This window comes from Pleurodeles waltl, chromosome 9 (assembly GCF_031143425.1).
Source record: "Pleurodeles waltl isolate 20211129_DDA chromosome 9, aPleWal1.hap1.20221129, whole genome shotgun sequence".
In the NCBI taxonomy this organism is placed as follows: Eukaryota; Metazoa; Chordata; class Amphibia; order Caudata; family Salamandridae; genus Pleurodeles; species Pleurodeles waltl.
Window position 1 is genome coordinate 1090263112 of NC_090448.1, and position 21170 is coordinate 1090284281.

Below are 21170 nucleotides of genomic sequence, written 5' to 3' on the forward strand. Positions count from 1 at the left end.
GCTACCTAGGGCCTACCTTAGGGGTGCCTTATGTGTACTACAAGGGAAGGATCAGGCCTTGGAAGTGGGTGCACTTGCCAGGTCAAACTGGAAGTAAAGACTGCACATACAGCCACTGCAGTGGCAGGTCTGAGACATGTTTAAAAAGCTACTCATGTTGGTGGCACAATCAGTGCTGCATGCTGACTAGAAGCATTTGATTTACAGGCCCTTGGCGCACATGGTGCACAATAGTAGGGACTTACTGGTAAATCAAATATGCCAATTATGGAAAACCAATCAGAATCACAATTTACACTGAGAGCAACTGCACTTTAGCACTGGTCAGCAGTGGTAAACTGCTCAGAATCCTAAACCCAACAAAAACAGGTCAGAAAAAATAGGAGAAAGGAGGCAAAAAGTTTGGGGTTTTCCCTGTAAAAAGGGCCAGATCCAACAGTACTTTTTATTGAAGTGGCCTTTTTTTTAGGTGAACTGACATTCCCATTAAATTAGAATTCGTAACAGATGGGCGAGATATGAGTAAAAATAAATCATTGTAAAACAAATACAAAGCAGGATGAATGATATCTTTCATATAGTGCACTTCTTGAAAACGAACTATGTCCTCCAGGTGGCATAATGCAAAATGATGGGGTCCCCTGCAGAATGTTGTGCGGATGCCATAATACTCCTGTCTCTCGCAGCTATTAATAGGCCTAGAGCATAATTTCGTGTTCCTTAAAAGGGTGATGCTCAATGCTGCCCGCTCAGAAAGAATCCACCATTTAGCCTGTCTTAATATGGGTGGGATCTGCAGCCCTTTGAGGGTGAGACTTTAGTCATCTGCACGTGTGTGCGAGCAAAATGCACACGCCACTCAATATGGGCTCTGCTGTAGGGGCGTCAAATGGCCAGATCCGCCTAGCGTGAATCTTTCCGCCACCTGGTACATTACAGACTGAGTAGACATGGCCTAGTGGGAAAAAAATTGGTTCTCTTCATCTATTTTTCGCCTTTCCCAAAGGAGAGGCATTACACCGGGCATTTCCCTGGAAAGCCCAGGAACCTCTTTGCTCCTCTTTTGCTCTCTCCCTAGCTCTCCGAGGTTAATGGAAGCAGGCTTTGGGGAGGGTGTTAAATGGAGAAGGAAAGAAAGAGATGGAGGGAGAAGGTAGAGATAAAATTATCAGAGAGGGGGAACATAGGGAGGAGAAAATGTAAGTGAATGGATGGATGGATGGATGGATGGATGGATGGAGCTAACATGAGGAGACGAAGGGAGTAGAGCATTTTGACCAGGGTTGTTTTTGGTGTCCCAGCCCCTCCCTGATCTTTTGTTAGGTGTTTAAGGCACACAGCAAGGAGCTGCCAGAGGAACTGATGTCCAGAGCTAAATTGCAAAACACAGAGCTAATTGCAGATGTGTGAGACTGCCACAAGATCACTGTTGGGCAAATGGGTGGCTCGGGCGTTAGCCAGTACAGTCCAACCAATCCTAAAAGGGCTGATATAATGTTGGCAAGTAAAATCAAATCAGGATCGATTGCAAGTCGGGATTGGGACGGCAGAAAGCACTTCACTTCAATGCTTCTCGGGATGTCACAATGCATGATTCTCAGATGGCTACACGACGAGCCCACAGCACGTCCTTCAATGTCATGCTGCCAGGCCATATGGCGTTCCTGTCAGAGATTCCTTGGGGTGGTTGAGAGAATGAGTCACTGATGTCTCAGATGATGTTGGAAGGTATGAATTACAATTTTGCAGCTTTTGTTTGGGTAGTTGTGTCACTACCAAGTTTTCTGGCATACTTCAGGTAAAGTTTTGGAAATTACTGGCTATACCTCTCTAGTAGTAGTAACACAGGAACGACCCACGTACTCGAAGAACCTGGGCAAGTAGTATCACACATGGCAATGGCTACTAGCAGTGCTTTAAATGGGCCGGTACTCTCCGGTAGTGAGTACCGGCACTTTTTTATTTTGAGAGGGAGAGTACCGGCATATCTCAGGAAAAACGTAATACTTTTAATTGGAGAGTACCGGCACTTCTCAGAAACAAGCAGGTACTCTATTACAGAGTACCTGCACTTCTATTTTTCCATTTAAAGCACTGGCTACTAGGGACTCGTAACCAAATATATCCAGTGAATGGTACAAGGATACCAAAAAGCAATCAATAATCTTATACACATCCACTGAATGCATCAAACGCTAATCCATAAATATATCAGTAAAAAGACATATATTATACCTATATCAAATAAGACAAGTCACTATACATTAAAAAAAAAAAACATTCAAAATTGGGGAGGGCACGGTGTTCTGTGACAAGTAAAATCAGTGCAAGGGTCAAGCAAAAAAGTACAAATCCTAGCTGTTCTCAATTTCACAACTTCAAAAGCAAAAAGTCATTTCAATCACGGCGTTTTGTTCCCGCATAAATTACTGGACAGTTTCAATCCTATATTAACAGCTTTTCGACCCTGGCACTGGCAGAATCAATGGGTGGCTTTCATCCGGATGGAAAATGGCAATCTGATCGTGTAATTTCTTATGGTAACGATGCTGAAAGAAGGGGTCTGGTATCCAAAAATCAAAAAAAGTTAAGCATTCGCTGCTACTTTCTTAACTAAAGAATGTTGGAAATGGAGCACAAAACACCAATTCCATTTGCACAAGAGCCTCAGGGACAGATGTATCATTCTTCACAATAGTGATCACCTAATTGTGATTTTTAGCGAATCGCAATTAAGTAATCGCTATTGGAATGTATGAAACTCCATTAGTTTCATACTGCTGTACTGCCATTTGATAAAGTTTTGTTTTGACCAATGACTTTGTGTTTCACCACTGCGCATATTAGTTGCTCAATGTTCACCAGTAGCACATGGTATGTTTTGTTCAGTTTAGCCGCCTATTGGCTTTGACATGGCATTAGCCATTACTTTCTGTATTCAGTTGAGCCGCCTATGGGCTTTGACATTGCATTAGCCATTACATTCTGTATTCTGCCTATTGGCTTTGACATGCTGTATCCAGTCTAGCCGCCTATTGGCTTTGACATTGCATTCCTATTGGCTTTGACATGATGTATTCAGTTTAGCTGCCTATTGACTTTGACATGCTATTAGATATTTTGCCTATTGGCTTTGACATGATATTGTATATTGCATTTTGTATTCAGCTCAGCTGCCTATTGGCTTTGACATGATATTATACATTGCATTTTATATTCAGCTTAGATGCCTATTGGCTTTGACATGACACTAGACATTACATTTGATATTTAGGTTAGCTGCCCATTGCCTTTAACGTGGAGTTAGACCAAGCTGTATTTTTCCAAGCTGTGTTTTTGCACCAGAGAACCAAGATGTTTTTCTCACAGTAGACTAGACATGATAAGAGAGAGTACATGGGTGTTGTTTTTTCTTCGCTTGAGCTTGGGAACAGGAGTAGTCTTGGAGACCTGGCCAGTCTCCAAAAGGCTTGCTCAGTTTCCCAGGTCTGAGAGGAGGGGGCACACCTTTGTAACAAATGTAACAGGCTGCAGAGGGTCAGATTCGAATCTGCCGGACCTCGTGCTGGAGCTTGGCGCCAGCTGCCAGCAATCCCGTGTGGGTAGATGAATCTCTCTTTCTCGCGGCTGACAGGGGTCATCAGCTTGCAGACCTTAGAAAGATGAAGCTGTAGATAGTTCCCACACGGTGAAGTATTTGTTTTGCTTTGCATTCAATATCTTATAAATATAACCTGCTGTGTATATTGCAAACTGATATATTTTGTTTGATTAACGCGGACTTGAAAGCTACTAATTCGTCATTCATAAATATTGTGGTTGGGGAAGAATTAACAACAATAAAAGCCTTCTTTGACCTCAGAAGTGCATTTCTGTTGTGTTATGTTAGTGCTTAGAAACCAGATAAGAGGAAAGCACTATAACTGCGATTCGCAAGGGCTCGCAAATGGACCCACCTCATTAATATTCATGAGGTAGTTCGCAATTTGCAAGCCATTGCAATGGCTACAATCACAGGAATGGTAGCCTGCTGGGCTCAGCAGACCACCATGTCTGTGATTGCTTTTCAATAAAGCAATTATTATTTTTTTTTTTTAAATGCAGCCTGTTTTCCTTAAAGGAAAACCGGATGCGTTTAAAAATATATAATGAAAAATGTTCTTTTCTTTTTTTAAGAGAGGCAGTGGTCCTTGGGACTACTGCCTCTCTTAAAAAATGTTTTCGCATGCATTCACAAAGAAGAAGGTGTCCCTTAGGGAACCCTTCCTTTGGCGAATTGGTTACCATCAATTTGAAATTGGTGATAACTACGATTGTTTTGCGACCACATTCACGGTCACAAAATAATCATACATACCTCTGCGATTCGGTATTAGGAAGGGACGCTCTTGACACGCCCCTTCCAAATACCGAATCGGTATGTAGTCGCAAATCCAATTTGCGATTCGGTAACAGGTTACCGAATCGCAAATTGGACTTGTTACATGCCAAAATGCATTTTTGCGATTGCAAACAGCCGATCGCAAAAATGTTTGCTACATCTGGCCCTATGTCCAGTGAAGATTTCTGCATATATAATTTTATTTATTGATATCTGGTATCTTTTTACAATTGAATGGAGGTATGTGACTTAAGCATTCATGTGAGCATTCACACTGGCCTATCTAGACTGGGGGCCTGATTCACAAACTACCGTTTTTGTAATAAGTTTACTACTTTTCAAGATTCACAAACTGCACTTATGTAGTAACTTAAAACGTTGTCATAACTTATGCTTTTGTAGTGAGTCAAGAACTACATATGACCAAGTATAAGGTACTGCAACACCCTCCCGTGAAACATAATGGAGGTAGGGACAGACAATAAAACCACATAAGATATAATGGCAATTTGAATTAAATTATTTTAAATATTTAAAAATATAAAGAAATAAAATTGTTAAACGAAATATAAAAAGTACTATTTATATATATTTGTTTACATGAATTTATATTTATTAGTACTATTGTAAGCACTACTTTTAGGTTTCTCCCGCGCAGCGCTTGCAAAATCTTTTATGTTTTAAAAAATAATCTTAAAAGGGGCCTTAGAGCCCACCCATATTTACCTTGACTTACCATTGGCTGGTTCCCACGTGGCTCCGACATCACATTACTTACCATTGGCTGGCTCCCACGTGGTCTCCACATCGTTCTACTAACCATTGGCTGGCTCCCACGTGGCTCTTTGCGGGCCAATGCCTTCTCCTTGGCTCTGTTGTCGTGCAAAGAAGAGTGGCCTCGGGGCCAAGTACTGCTTCCGATACTTGTTTCCTTCCACTTGCCACTTCCTCTAGGGAGGGGGCTCATTGTTGCTTAGCACTCGCTCAAACTGCTCCTCCACTGCTCCTTAGCAACTCCTGCACACTAACTTCCCCCTGGGCAGCGGTTGGACTCTGAAGTGTCTGGCCGGCTGGCAGGTGGTGTGGTGGGCGGTGTAGAAGGCGGTAGTAAACCTGAAGGAACATGGGTGGCGTAGGGCGTCGAAGGCTTCAGTATCCTAGCTCACTTCTTCAATGACTCCTCATTGGTAAAGGCAATAGATCTTTCATAGGTGAAACCTATTGGACGCCACTTCTTTTTATATATTTTGTGGGGGGGGGGTATAATATTATTTTGTCAAGGCGTGGTAAAGCGATTATACTTCTTCAGAGTTCTGATGAGCCAGGTGGAAAGTGAAGGAATCACTTTAGGTAAACCAATAGAGAATGTACAAGGGGACTATGACCTGAACAGTGCTTCTGGTTATCACTTTTGTAAGGTAAAGGTTTTTATCGCTGAGGAAGGATAGTTGATGCCATGCTGATAGGTTTTTTTGGTCTTGTGTATTCTCAGTCACACGTATGTATCAGTGGTTGAACCCAGTGATGTACCATTTGTCTTCAATAGCGGTCTAGATCTACTCAGGCTGTTGTCAAAAAGCCATTTCTGAACCTTGGCGAGTTTGGAGGGACTGGAAATGTGAAGGGCTTTGGTCTTGCTTGGGTTCAGTTTCAGAAAGGCACTTGGCATCCAGGCTTGGGTGAGAAAAACTTTAGGTTGGTTAATGTTGGTTCTGGAGATTTTCACATGTAGTTGTGTGACACTGACATGCAGGTGAACGTTTATGACATGAATGGACAACATTGCTTGGACCGCTTTCGTGCACAGAGGGAAGATAGTGAGAGAGAGTATCGATAATGGGGTGCACTGCATGTTCTTTGTATCTGGAGGTGCCTATCAGGATGAGCTGAAGCATCTTGAAGAGGTAAGATGCGAACCACTTAAGACCAGAGTTGTCAATGCCCACGAGCACTGACAGGATGTTTAACAGTGTGTGTTGGTAAGTGGTTTTAGGGATCACAGACAGGTCAAAAAGGACCAGAAAATAGTAGTTGCTTCTGTCTGTGAAGAGTGGGGCTTGTTCAAAGCCTATCTTGTGGCTCAGTGGAATATTGCATCCATTCCAGGGATCTATGTTTGACCTTATGGTCAAATGTTCAAATTCTGGTAAGTTCATTCAAGGTTTTATTCTTCTGAGGTTGGGAAAATGAGGACCCTTTTCAGCTCCAAGAGGCCCAAAGATTTCCTTGTGCTTTTCAAATACACATTAGGTTATGGCATAGGTGGTCGTTGTGTTTGAACTTCAGTCTCATCTGAAGGCTGCTGTTAATTTGTTTCTTCAAGTGTATGCCAACTGTGTTTTTTTAAATTATCCTTTCCAGTAATGATAGCTGTGTAGAGGGGCCGGGCCGGCTCTAGGGCGGTGCGACCGGTGCCACGCACCAGGTGCTGACTTCGGGTAGGAACTCCGTGTTTGGAAGTATATTATGATTTTAAAAGCACCTGCTGCAGCGTTCCTTGCCTCCGGCAATTTTCAGGCAACAATAACAATGCTAAGATAGCTTGTGATTTATATTCTGCCTGTAGAGAGATCGGAGTTTTGAGGAGCACTGTTAAAGGGGGGTAGTGTGGCAATCCGTGGTGGAGGTCGTCATTGGGGAGGGTGGGGCACCAAGAAACATTGTCGCACAGGGCACCACCTAAGGCCGTCCCTGGGCAGTGGTTGACAAGAATTTCCGAACTGAAACGTTTTTTTCAGTAGTTGGATATTATTATCTGTTGTAATGTGTGGGAAAATATATTTTGTGAAGGGAGGCATTGTAAAGAAATGCCTCCTTGGCATGGTTACCCCCTAACTTTTTGCCTTTGCTGATGCTAAGTTTTGATTGAAAGTGTGCCGGGACCCTGCTAACCACGCCCTAGCACCAGTGTTCTTTCCCTAAACTGTACCTTTGTCTCCACAATTGGCACAACCCTGGCACTCAGAGAAGTCCCTTGTAACTGGTATCCCTGGTACCAAGGGCCCTGATGCCGGGGAAGGTATCTAAGGGCTGCAGCATGTCTTATGCCACCCTGTGGACCCCTCACTCAGCACATGCACACTGCCTCACAGCTTCTGTGTGCTGGTGGGGAGAAAATGACTAAGTCGACATGGCACTCCCCTCAGAGTGCCATGCCAACCTCACACTGCCTGTGGCATAGGTAAGTCACCCCTCTAGCAGGCCTTACAGCTCAAAGGCAGGGTGCACTATACCACAGGTGAGGGGATATGTGCATGAGCACTATGCCCCTACAGTGTCTAAGCAAAACCTTAGACATTGTAAGTGCAGGGTAGCCATAAGAGTATATGGTCTGCGAGTTTGTAAAACACAAACTCCACAGTTCCATAATGGCTACACTGGAATCTGGGAAGTTTGGTATCAAACTTCTCAGCACAATAAATGCACACTGATGCCAATGTGAAATTTATTGTAACATACACCCAGAGGGCATCTTAGAGATGCCCCCTGAATACCAATCCGACTTCTAGTGTAGGCTGACCAGTTTCTGCCAGCCTGCCACACACCAGATATGTTGCTGGCCACATGGGGAGAGTGCCTTTGTCATTCTGTGGCCAGGAACAAAGCCTGTACTGGGTGGAGGTGCTTCTCACTTCCCCCTGCAGGAACTGTAACACCTGGTGGTGACCCTCAAAGGCTCACCCCTTTTGTTACAGCGCCCCAGGGCATCCCAGCTAGTGGAAATGCCCGCCCCTCCGGCCACTGCCCCCACTTTTGGCGGCAAGGCTGAAGGAGATAATGAGAAAAACAAGGAGGAGTCACCCACCATTCAGGACAGCCCCTAAGGTGTCCTGAGCTGAGGTGACCCCTGCCTTGAGAAATCCTCCATCTTGTGTTTGGAGGATTCCCCCAATAGGATTAGGGATGTGCCCCCCTTCCCACAGGGAGGAGGTACAAAGAGGGTGTAGCCACCCTCCAGGACAGTAGCCATTGGCTACTGCCCTCCTGACCTAAACACACCCCTAAATTCAGTATTTAGGGGCACCCCAGATCCCAGGAAATCAGATTCCAACAACCTGAAGAAACAAGAAGGACTGCTGACCTCCAAGCCTGCAGAGAAGGAAGAAGACGACAACTGCTTTGGCCCCAGCCCTACCGGCCTGTCTCCAACTTTGAAAACCTGCACCAGCGACGCATCCGACAGGGACCAGTGACCTCTGAAGCCTCAGAGGGCTGCCCTGGACTAAAGGACCAAGAAACTCCCGTGAACAACAGCCCTGTTCAAAACCAGCTACTTCTTTGCTACAAAGAATCAACTTTCAAAGACTGCACGTTTCCCGCCAGAAGCGTGAGACTTCACACTCTGCACCCGACGCCCCTGGCTCGAGATCCAGAGAACAAACACCTCAGGGAGGACTACCCAGCGACTGCGAGTCCGTGAGTAACCAGAGACAAACCCCCTAAACCCCCATAGCGACACCTGCAGAGAGAATCCAGAGGCTCCTCCTGACCGCGACTGCCTGTAATAAGGGACTCGACGCCTGGAACCAACACTACACCCGCAGCCCCCAGGACCTGAAGGAACCGAACTTCAGCGCAGGAGTGACCCAAAGGAGACCCTCTACCTTGCCCAGGTGGTGGCTGTCCTGAGAAGCCCCCCCTGTGCCTGCCTGCACCACTAGAGTGACCCCCGGGTCCCTCCATTGTTTCCTACCTGAAACCCGACGCCTGCTTTGCACACTGCACCCGGCCGCCCCTGTGCCGCTGAGGGTGTGTTTTGTGTGCCTACTTGTGTCCCCCCCAGTGCTCTACAAAACCTCTCTGGTCAGCCCCCCGAGGACGCAGGTACTTACCTGCTGGCAGACTGGAAACAGAGCACACCTGTTCTCCATAGGCGCCTATGTGTTTTGGGCACCTCTTTGACCTCTGCACCTGACGGGCCCTGAGCTGCTGGTGTGGTAACTTTGGGGTTGCCTTGAACCCCCAACGGTGGGCTGCCTACGCTCCAGAACTGAGACTTGTAAGTGTTTTACTTACCTCCTAATCTAACCTTTACTTACCTCCCCCAGGAACTGTTGATTTTTGCAGTGTGTCCACTTTGAAAATAGCTTATTGCCATTTTTACAAAGACTGTATATGATATTGCTTTTATTCAAAGTTCCTAGAGTATCTGAGTGAAGTACCTTGCATTTAAAGTGTTTACTGCAAATCTTGAACCTGTGGTTCTTAAAATAAACTAAGAAAATATATTTTTCTGTATAAAAACCTATTGGCCTGGAGTAAGTCTTTGAGTGTGTGTTCCTCATTTATTGCCTGTGTGTGTACAACAAATGCTTAACACTACCCTCTGATAAGCCTACTGCTCGACCACACTACCAAAAAATAGAGCATTAGAATTATCTACTTTTGCCACTATCTTACCTCTAAGGGGAACCCTTGGACTCTGTGCACACTATTTCTCACTTTGAAATAGTATATACAGAGCCAACTTCCTACAGGCACTTATTATGTTTGCTTCTCACAATAGCAAGTGCACTATTATAGATTCATAGTGCTGGCTGTAGGGGTATCACAGATATCGGCGAGCCACAGAATTTGCACAGTTCTGCCCCTATTTTACACTTTATTGATGTAAGCTGCATATCAGCTTTGAAAATGTTGAGATTTCTGCAAGCTGAGAAGCAGACCTAACGTTTAAGGAGGTCTGAAAGCTGTGTTTTTCTACATTGATTTTTTGTCTGTGGATATCTAGCTTGCTGGTGTGAGTTCTGTGTGCCATATTGTGGGAGGTTTTGGTTTCAGGGTACATTAGTTTCATTAGGGGGTGATCATTAGTGATATCTTTTAATGCATGGCTGAAAGAGTAGAGTTACGAATAGACATTGGCTGATTGTGGTAGGCAGGGTGATGGGTTCTTGGTTTAGAGATTCTTTGAAGAAGTCACCAAAGGACCAGTTGGCCACTTTGAGTCGATGGCGTGTGATTCAATATGTACCAATATTTTAATACTGAGGACTCCTTATCAAAACTAGTTAAAGATGACACGTTCATCGTGGCTAGATCTCAGCTTGTTTTTTCACAGTTCCTTCCTATTAAGCTTGACTCCATTATGGCACATATTTATGCAAAAAATATGCTACTCTAATGATCCCTGTCTGGCACAAATCTTTAGTCCGGCACATGACACAGCAGTACCATCCCTAAACTCTATATACAATGCCTTTTTTACCTTGGCTTAGTGCTCCCAAATGAAAAAATATGGTAGTTTTGCTTCAGAAAAAGCCTTTAGCAGATCTTTCCATACTTTGTAACTTCCTCCAATTTTCGTTCTTTCTTTTCCTTCTAAGATCTTGGGAAAATAAGTTAATATCTAACTTTCTGCCTTCATAGGAAACATTAGCATATTGAATTCTGTGCAGTCTGGCTTTTGCCCCCTTCATGGCACTGACATCCGCATGATGCCAGTCAATGGAGGGAGCGCCATGCTAGTGCTATTAGACCTCGATATGGTCTCCCATGTCATATTTCACTCTGTAGGAATTCAAGAGAATGCATTTGACTGGCTTTTCTCCTTTTTTGGAGGTTACACCCAAGCAACCCTCTTGATTCCAATCTGTACTCTCCCTAAGCCCCTGGTGTACATATGACACATATATTGTGTTTTCCATTACAGATCAGTTTTCCTTTTGCCCTAGCAATTTTCATGTCTGTTTATCAGCCATAGCTTTCTGGCTTGGCAATAACTCAGTCAAGTTAAACAGATACAAAACTGAGCTGCTCCTGTTTGGTGGGGCATCTCTCATGCTTTCCTCTTCTTCCTGGTCTTTTCAACTGGGTGCAGATCTTATCCTAAAGACTTAAGAATCTAGGCATTATCATGAGTATATCTTTGACTACTATGAAGCACATGGGTGCCCTTACTTCTTACTGTTTTCACTAAAAACGTGTTCTTTGTAAGACAATGCTCTTACTTCCATCAGACTCCCAATGGTTGGTGATCAAACCTACTGTTCTCTCACACATTGACTATTGTAACTCTCTATACATCAGCCTTCCCACAGGTCTCCTACAAAGAGTATAACTGATTCAAAACCAGCCACCAGGTTTCTAGAAAGGCTTCTATCGCATTTGTCAATTTCTCCACACCCTAAAGCATTCTTTGCCTGCCTGTGGAACAGCTAACGACTTTCCAGGTCCTCCAGGCCACAGAGCCCTAAATAACCGGGGTCAAGTCATCACTGAATCAATAATCAATCAATACATCCGAGGTATAGATTATGCTTTGTTGATGCATCCCTGGCAGTAGTCCTTCGAATTTAGCAATCGCTATTGGGAGGAAGAGTCTTGTTAGGTTCCCAGGGTGTGCAATGCTCTCCCTTCCACCTTCAATTAGAACCTGACCACCTTAAGTTCTGTAAGGTCCTGAAAACTTGCCTATTTTGTTAATATATCATGTTTGCTTTTTTCTAGCACTAATGCCAGGACAACCATTAATGGGTAGTTGTGTGTACTTTATAAATATTCATCATCATCATCTTCTTCGTTATCATCATAGGGATTGCAGCATGGCCAACTCATTCCAATGGTACTGGGAGTTGGTTGTCAAGGGTCTGCGTGGTGATGATAATGAGGAGAAGATTGAATGCACAGTTGAAATAGAAAACACAAACGGCTAACACAGTACATGCTCATGGAAGTTTCCTAAAAATGTGGAAAATGAAAATACCCGTGACTAACACAAGACGTACAACCACAAACCTCTAGTTTCTATAAAAGTGTAATCAGAGGACGCATGTTTTTTAAAATTGGGTTCAAAGCAGAAATACCAATGGCCGACACAGGACATACGAAGAGATGCTTCTACAAAACAAAAAGAGTCATTGAAAATATGCAGAAGGAAACATATATAGAAGATGCGCTTACGGTGTCCTGAGCTAAGATGTTGTTCATCCAGTTGGTGAAGGTCTTCTTCTGCACCGACATGCGCTGCTCTTGCAGGTTCTTGATGTGACCCTCATCATACTCTTCACTCATGGTGAGACGCTGTTGTTAGTTCTTCCTTCTCCTACAAAACAACAGATTCTTATTTGACATGGAAGCTCTTTCATTGTTTACTTCTCTCATGAGCCTTCTAAAATTGTAACCAAAACTTCCAGGTCTTGAACTAGGACAATAACTGATGCCTAATTAAATGCACTGTTCGAAGTTATTTGTGGTGCGCACATACCTAAAAAATATTCTCTGTTACCCTTTAAAATTGGAATGATTGTAGTTGACAGGTGTGTGCTAAACCTACATTTGCCAACACTAAATCATCAAAGTCTAGAAAGTAATTGCAGAAGCAAGCTGGACTGCAAAGACAAGAATAGTAACAAGAGCTTGTAAGAAGCAATATTATCATGAGATACTATATTTAAAATATGCTACAGAAAAAGCCACATGTAATTCATTATTTTGGAGTTTTCAATGTGTTTTCTTGAAGTTACTTGTGCTGGCAGAGATGAAATAAAGTTTAATGTCTGGGAGTGGAAGTTGCAGCCCAGTTGGGAAGGGTGAGTAACCATGTTAAATATTCTTCAACCCATTAGTGCAGCTAGGATACCACAGGTCCTGTTGCAAGTAAGGGAAATGGCCCCATTGACCGATTTTGGTGTAGTAAAATACAGCATTTTCCAGGTTCAACGGGTTCCTTAGGGTTCTTGTCTCTAGTGCCACTGCACCAGTGGTAGCTACGCCCATGCTTCAGCCATTAACCTTGTTCTGCCCTGAGTTCAGTTGTCCAGGAGTTCTAATTTAAAAATGTTCCTAAACCATATGTAACTAGATTAGGGATTAGAGTTACATTTAAGGGGATACAGAATCTGGGCGCTTGTCTAGACCTTTGTCCACCTAGTGATCTGCCACCATAGTTATCCTTTTGAAAGGTCCTGGGTTAATCAGATGGGCAGGCATTGCTTGGAAGTGTCTGGTTTGGATTTAGTGAATTATAGTTTCTACAGATATTCTGCATGTCTGACCCAGTATGTTTTATCAAATATGTACAAGACAGTAAATGCAATCCTGAGACAACCAAAAAAAGTGATTGGTGGATTGCTACTGTTAATGGCACTTGTAATTACTCTGGTCCACAATCCGGTCCATCATGTTTTTGCCCACTTTAGGCAACAACCAGCCATATGCAAATCATATTTAGTGCTGTTCTAATGGCAATACACCAACCTGAACTGGAAAGCTTGATCCCTTCTGAGCAGAAACACAAGCAACTTCAGACTAGTTTCTGCCTCTTTGGGCCTCATCAGTAGGGTAAAGGTTGAGTCCTATGGCACAGTGAACACTGGACCTATGTCTGGTCATACCTGTCACACTAAGGGCATCAAAGTGAGGAAAACAAAAAGTAATGGGTGGCATGCTTAATTTAATCTTAGACACCCTTAATTACTCTGTGCTGCAATCCACTCCATTGCTCCCCTCCACTCCACCATGCAACCTCCGACAAGAACCAGCCATATGCAAATCAGCTCTGGTCCTGCTCCAGTGTGAACAGTGTAGTCCAACTGGCTAGACTAGGTCCTATCTGAAAAGGACCACAAGGAACCCCAGACCATTTTAGGCCTATTTTGGCAGCTTCAGTAGGGTGCATCATGAGCACAGACAACAGAGGGCCCATGTCTGGGCATACCCATGTGGGTGCTTACTGTAGCACAGGACTCAAGCTGCACCCTACTCAGTCTAATTCGCCCAGTAACTTTGCATACTTCGCTGACTGCTTAAATAGGGAAGGTGCCGGTAACCGGGACTACTGGCTCGTTGAATAATTCCGTGAAACTCATGACAAGCCCTACTACGGCAGTTACTGAGGACCTTTGCCAGCAGTGGAACCACCAGCACATCCCACATTCACACAAGCTACTCAGCAGTCAACTTGGATGATCTAGGCATCAGACCACCTGGTCAACACAAGAAGAATTTTAGAAACTATTCCAAGCTACAAACCACTGAAGAATTAATACACCAAATTTGCTTTTTTTTATCTGAAACAAGAGCCAGTGAAATACGTGGCAGTGAAGTGGATCCAGAAGAGTAGGTTCTAGATCTTTCATACATATTGGCTTTAGTCACCCTTGACAGAACCCAGCAGTAAATAGTAAGGCTGGGTCTAAACTGGTCCTGTGGGACTTTTTGTCTTGGTAACCTTTACGTGTACATCAGCGGTATCCTAAGTTAATTTTAGTCGTTCAATCAATGTAATAAATACAAGGAGAAGGCCTTTTTTCATGCAAAGGCAGCTCTTTGTGTTCACAACTCCATTATGAATCATCACATAGGTGGGTAACAGCAACATATGTTATTCTGTTAGTGACACTAGCACAGATGGCACAATGGGTGAGCAAGGTGCGTATAGCGGTTACCAAGAAAAAGAGTCCCACTGAGCCAGTGTTTTGAAACATACGTAGAATGCCAGTACGTTTCTTTAAGGCTGCAGTGAGTTGGATGGGGCAGATATGGACAACTCACTAGAAAGAGGAAGCTACTGTGAGGACAGGGAGCAGCAGTAATCTAAGTTTACCATTTAAAACACTTCTTCGGGTCAGCTGGAACAGTAGGACGTGTTAATATACTTTAGGGCTTATTACGAACTTGTCAGGCAGCGTACCCTACCAAATTGACATTCCATCAGCTCTGACTAGAGTCAGAGAGCCATCATGTTTCCAGCGGCGGCTGCCGCGAATCTCAAGGCGGGGGGAACAGGTGTGGATGAAATAAAAAAAATAATAATAAAAAAAAAAACTTACTGTCCTGACGCTGCCACCTGCCATCTCCCTCCTCTGCTCTTCTGGTGTTCCAGCACTTCCTGGGACGCGTACACAGGCACCCCCATGCAATCCTAGTGCTGGTCTCATGTTAAACATAGCATGAGAGCAGCACAAGGATTGGTCTGAGCGGCTTGGTATGCCGGTCAGATACTGCATGGAAGTCTGTGCAGTTTCTCCAACCCGGCTGTGTAGCACAGCTGGTTTGGAGAAACCTAAGTGCGGATGTGTGTTTGGCCGGCCTAGGACTGCTGGCCAAACACACATGGGCACTGAGGTGCACACCACTCATCTCCCCTCTCCCCGCTCCAATGGCCCAGCCCACCCCTCCTTGCACATGCTGCTGGCAGAGGAAGCAGTTGAAAAATAAAACAATAGTAAATTATTGTTTCATTTTTCAGCTGCTGGCTTAGCTGGGGGGGGGGCGATGCTCCTTCACCATTGCAGGGGAGTCGCCCCTCCATTTTCCTCAGGCAGTGCCCCCACTGGCTTTGCCGGTGGAAACCCTAAACTGACAGTCCGACAGAGTTTGGTCCATTGGTCTAAGTACTTTAGACTGCCGCCCTATTTAGAGCAGCTGGTCGGACATACGCTTTTCCCACTTCAAGATGGCCAGGAAAAGCCTGCCTGTTGAGAGCAGAAAAAAATTAAAAATACTTCCTCATCCTAGTTTTTTGTTATTCAGCAACAAACTCCTGCTTTAGAAGTTTGTTTTTGAAAAACAAAGAGTTTGCTGAGCAACTGCATGAAACATGGTGGCTGCTCAGTAAATTTCAATGCCTTCAGAGAATCCACAGTGACTCCTCTTTGACCAGAGTTGTAGCTTCAAGGGAGATGTTTGGGGTGTTAAACTCTTATAAATGTATTTTTGGGAATATATTTGGGTACAGATGCTTTCACACGGGTATGGTGAGGTGTCACAAGAACTTTTTACATAAACGCAGACAAAAACACACATAAAGTCTCTCCTTCTCTGCTTTAAAAGTCTTCAATAAATATTGGTTATTTTACAAAATATTGTATGTTTTTCACTTAGTACCCCTGCTGATCCACATTCATCTCACTTTCCACTGCCCTTTGAGCCCTTCTCATGTGCGCTGCTTGTCGTATAATGTATTTTGACATTGTACACCAGCATGACTGTTGGAAAATCTGTAGTTCACAACCTCCCCAATTTTACTGACCTGCTATGCCCCAGTCTATGACCATAATATCTGGTCACTAAGTACTTCTGATCAGCTGGGTAGTAAAACACTGAGCTCACCATCAACCGCACACTAGCTGCCGCCACCTTCCCTGATGACTGGAAACACGCTGAGATCAACCCCCTCCTCAAGAAACCCTCAGCAGACCCCACCAATCTCAAAAAATTCAGGCCAATCTCCCTACTCCCCTTTCCTGCAAAAGTCATCTAAAAAGCATTCAACAGGCAACTCGCCACGTTTTTAGAAGACCACAACATCCTCGACATCTCCCAATCAGGATTCAGGAAAAACCATAGCACCGAAACAGCCCTCCTGGCCGCAATAGACAACATCCACTCCCTGCTGGACAAGGGAGAGACGGCGGCACTCATCCTGCTAGACCTCTCGGCAGCCTTCGACGCAGTCTCCAATCACACCCTGATACGAAGACTCCACGAAGCTGGCATCAGAGACAAGGCCCTTGACTGGATCCAGTCCTTCCTCTCCGGCAGAAATCAACAAGTGAGACTCACCCCCTTCTTCGCAGACCCCACACCCACCACCTGTGGAGTTCCCCAGGGATCCTCCTTCAGCCCCACGCTGTTTAAAGTCTACATGGCCCCGCTAGCCACCATCGTCAGAAGCTACGGAATCAACATCATCTCCTACGCCGACGACACCCAACTCATCCTCTCCCTCTCCACCGAACCCAGCAAAGCCAGACACAACTTCCACAAAGGCACAGAAGCAGTCGCCAACTAGATGAGAAACAGCTGCCTTCAACTCAATGCAAACAACATAGAAGTACTCATCATGGGCCCTCAACCCAACGTGTGGTACGACTCTTGGTGGCCTCCCACCCTCAGAAATCCGCCCACCCCAACCAGCCAAGCCTGCAACCTCTGGATCATCCTGGACTCCAATCTCAGAATGAACCATCATATTAACTCAGCCACCTCCACCTGCTTCTGCACCCTCCGCCTCCTACGCAAGTCCGTCAAATGGATCCCCCTTGAACATAGAAATAATGTCACACACGCCCTCATCACCAGCAGATTGGACTATGGCAACGCACTCTATGCCGGAATTAACAAGAAACTAATCTGCAAACTACAAAACATCCAGAACATCGCCAACAGGCTGGTCTTCAACCTACCTCGATACTGCCACATCTGGCAACACCTGCATACACTGCACTGGCTTCCCATAGAGAAACAAATCACTTTCAAGATCTTCACCCACGCACACAAAGCCCTCCACAACACCGGACCAGACTACCTCAACCATCAACTCGACCTCCACGTATCCCACAGGACCCTACGCTTGGCCCAGCACTCTTGCGCAGAAGTACCCCAGATCAGGAAGACCAGAACAGGAAGACACACCTTTTCCTACCTCGCAGCCACCGCCTGGAACGCCCTTCCTCTCCACATCAGACAAACCACCTCCCTCAGCTTCACGAAGGAACTGAAGACATGGCATTTTAAGAACCACCGCTGAACGCTACACTTCCCCCACCCAGCGCCTTGATACCCTAACGGGTAAGTAGTCGCACTTTACAAGCATTGATTGATTGATTGATTGACTTTAAGAATGAAATGAGAACTGTGAGATAGCATAACCACCATCTCCATCGACACAACACCCACATTGTAATTCACTCAAATGATTCCCTAAACTGTACTTTGTCCCCAATTTCCTTATTGCCCTTGCAGGGCAAAAAATGTTAAAGGTGCACACCCACCACATCCTTCTCTCCGCCATGGCCTTGCCGTTCCAGCTTTAGGAGTGTGTTTTTAAAAAAACAAAATGTTTGCTGAGCAACTGCATGAAACATGGCGGACACTCAGTAAACGTACAATGCCTTCAGAGAATCCACAGTGGCTCCTCTTTAGGGCCAGAGCTCTCCTCCAAGGAGGAGAAAAACTCTAGAAATGGCTGGCTGTAATCTGCCAAGACAGCACAGTACATGCCTCTGCTGCCTTGGTGGAATGGAGTACAGTACAACCTGCTAAATTCTAAAGGAAGCCCTTAGGCAGTGCTTAATTTTAGCCGGTGGTTGACAGTGGGGGGCACTGGACTTAATTTTCAGAGCCAGCACTTATTTTTCTGCATCAGACAATTGCTGCGAGCAAAAGACACAGACGGGAAAGATGGAGGACAGCAAGACGAAAAAGCGTCATGAAGGAAGAAAGCAGAAAGCTGCAAGAGTGATCTAAAGAGGCAGGGAGTGGCTATAAATGGATTAAAGAGGACCCAGATGGCTTCAGGATTACGCTACCTCAGTATTCCATGCTCGCACGTTTAATTGCAGGAGCCGCATGTTTCAGAGGAGAGCTTTAGGCAAGGCAAGTTTTTATTTACAAATTAACCACTGCCTTTAGGCCTGTCATCCTCACCATTCTAGCAGTGCCAGTCACAGACGTCATGTGATCTACGCTGTCAGGAATTAGAATTTAAGGTCACAGGGGCTAAATGACTTAGCTGTATGTTGTTAAAGCTTCATTCAAATGCCCCTGGCATTGTAAGAAAGTGGTTACCTCTCTTCCTCTCTTCGGGGCATATTTATGAAAAATTGTGCTGCACCTAGTGCAACTCCACTTTTCTTGCACCTCTTGGCGCCCCCTAACACCACCATGGTAGCGCCGTATTTATAATATGGTGCACAATGGTGGTAGTTAGGGTGACTAGTGTCATACTTTTTTACACTAGTCCGGCGCTTTGCAGGATTAGCATCGAAAATTATTACACTAATCCTGCAAAGCACCCAAAGGCCTATTGTAATCTATGGGAGACTCTTTTTAATGCCCGCACTTAGCAGGCGTTAACAAATGCCAATCAAAATGGTGCAAAGGAATCTTAGCAATTTTTTAGGCCCCCCCTGGCGCCAGGACAACCCCCTTGCATACATTATGCCTGACGCAGGCATAATATGGTGCAAGGGGTTACAGAGTGCATGCATTGCGTCACTTTGTAAATATGGCGCAGCGTTTTTCCCCTTCCAATTACACATTAGCATAAAAAAAATTACACCAATGTGGCGTTGGAACGGCGCAAGGCCTCGATAAATCTGGCCCTTTGTTTGTGTGCAATCTGTATGTGTTTAAAAAAAAGGAGTAATCAGAGAGATGAGCCCTATATCGCTCTCTGTCTTGCTTTCCCTTTCTGGACATTACATTCACCCCACCTAGTTTTCATACATAATACAACATGTGACCTATTTGCACCAGGAAATTGGCAAAACTGCAAAGCACTAATGAACTATGCAACTGACCCTCTCCTGGGTAGGCTGTCAGAGTTTTACAGAGTTTAAGTGAGATGAGAAGAGCTGTGGTCTTAGCTGAGATCTATTTGAGAGTGTGTTATGTGACTTACCAGAACTGTGATCATAATATCTGATCTTTAGGTACTTCTATCAGCTGGCTGCCATAACTCTGAGGTCACTTCCAGAGTGAAACAAGAGAGCTAGCATAACCACCCTCCCCATCGCCACAACACCCACATAGTAATTAGCTCACATTATTCCCTCAATTGCACTTTGTCCCCAATTTCCTAATTGCCCTTACAGGGCAAGAAATTCCAAAGGTGCGCACCCACCACACCCTGCTGCCTGCCATGGCCTTGCCGTTCCCTAGTCACGGGGTCGATTAACTACCGAAAATGTAGTATTTACGCAGCGGGCTCACCTAAGTGAAAAATGGGATTTCGACACTGACCTTTCATAAGGTGCGAGCACAAGATTTATTGACCTGAGTTAGACAGTTAAGCAGTGAGTACTCTATTACCTGTTCTCACTAGCAACCAGGCGGGCAGCATTGTTATTTTGTTTATTAAGCTCAATGGTCACCTGCAGAGAGATTGTGGAAGGAGGCCAGGCGAACCCCGAGGTACAGAATTACAGCCACCTTATTCCCGGGCATTCACTACTTTCCAGGGATAAAAATTGCTTGGAAGCTTTAGTAGGTGGGCCAGGAAGGATGTTCCTTTGCACAGCTGCTTGCACACTGAAAACCTGGGCACCAAGATGAGGACCCCCGGAAGAGTTTTGAAGACTGATCTCAGTTTCCTTGAATGGACGCATTTTTTGGTCTTGCCTACCGAACAGCTTTATCTTTCTGGTTGCAAAATAACTTTCGTTTACTACTCCGAATAACTAGAGTGAATTAGAGCTGTTTCTTCCTTTGATTGGCTTTATTGTCACTCCTATTTCCTATTCCGTTGTATTCCGTATTCATCTTACGTTTTTCCTTCCCCTGGAGCAATGGCACTTCACCATAATTTTGTTTGGCTGATCTGTATCATTCCACTGGTACGTTTTAGGGAACTACTGTTGGAGTGTGACTTGTATAATCGATATTAACATGAAAAGCTTGCAGTATAATTTTTAATGAAACTGCATAGAAAATGTGTAATGCTAATGTTTGCGTTTGAAATGTGCCCACGGGGAGTGGTCACCAATGTATTCGATGACTAATGTAACTGACTAATGATGAATTACTAATGTATTAATGTCTGATTTTGTATTGGTATTAAGAATTATGCATTTGGTTTGCTAAATTAATCACTAGGCCTTAGTTAGCAAGGTTCTGGGCCTAGCTGCCTGGTCTCATATTAATTGTGTTTTTCCTAACGTGCAATGTCCTGTCTTCCTGAAGGCCACAAAGCTGTACTTTTCTAAAAGCTAGAGATGTTTGTGTAACCGTAGTAAATTCTTTCTCATGGGACCCGACTTGCTCAAGGAGACATTCATGCTGAATGCAACAGTGTAATTCGCAACAGGTACTAGGTCGTCTAGACTAGGGAGAAGACAATGGA

The 21170-nt window shown here is 44.6% G+C and overlaps 1 protein-coding gene across 1 annotated transcript in view; it reads right to left on the reverse strand.

Annotated features, from left to right (window-relative positions):
* The window catches only part of SPTBN5 (spectrin beta, non-erythrocytic 5), a 1780873-nt gene that overhangs the window by 1720143 nt on the left and 39560 nt on the right, over window positions 1–21170 (reverse strand). Inside the window, exon 2 of the mRNA XM_069208774.1 lies at window positions 12284–12425. Coding sequence (XP_069064875.1) covers window positions 12284–12394 — 111 coding nt within the window. The 5' untranslated portion in view covers window positions 12395–12425. The remainder of the gene's footprint in view (window positions 1–12283; window positions 12426–21170) is intronic.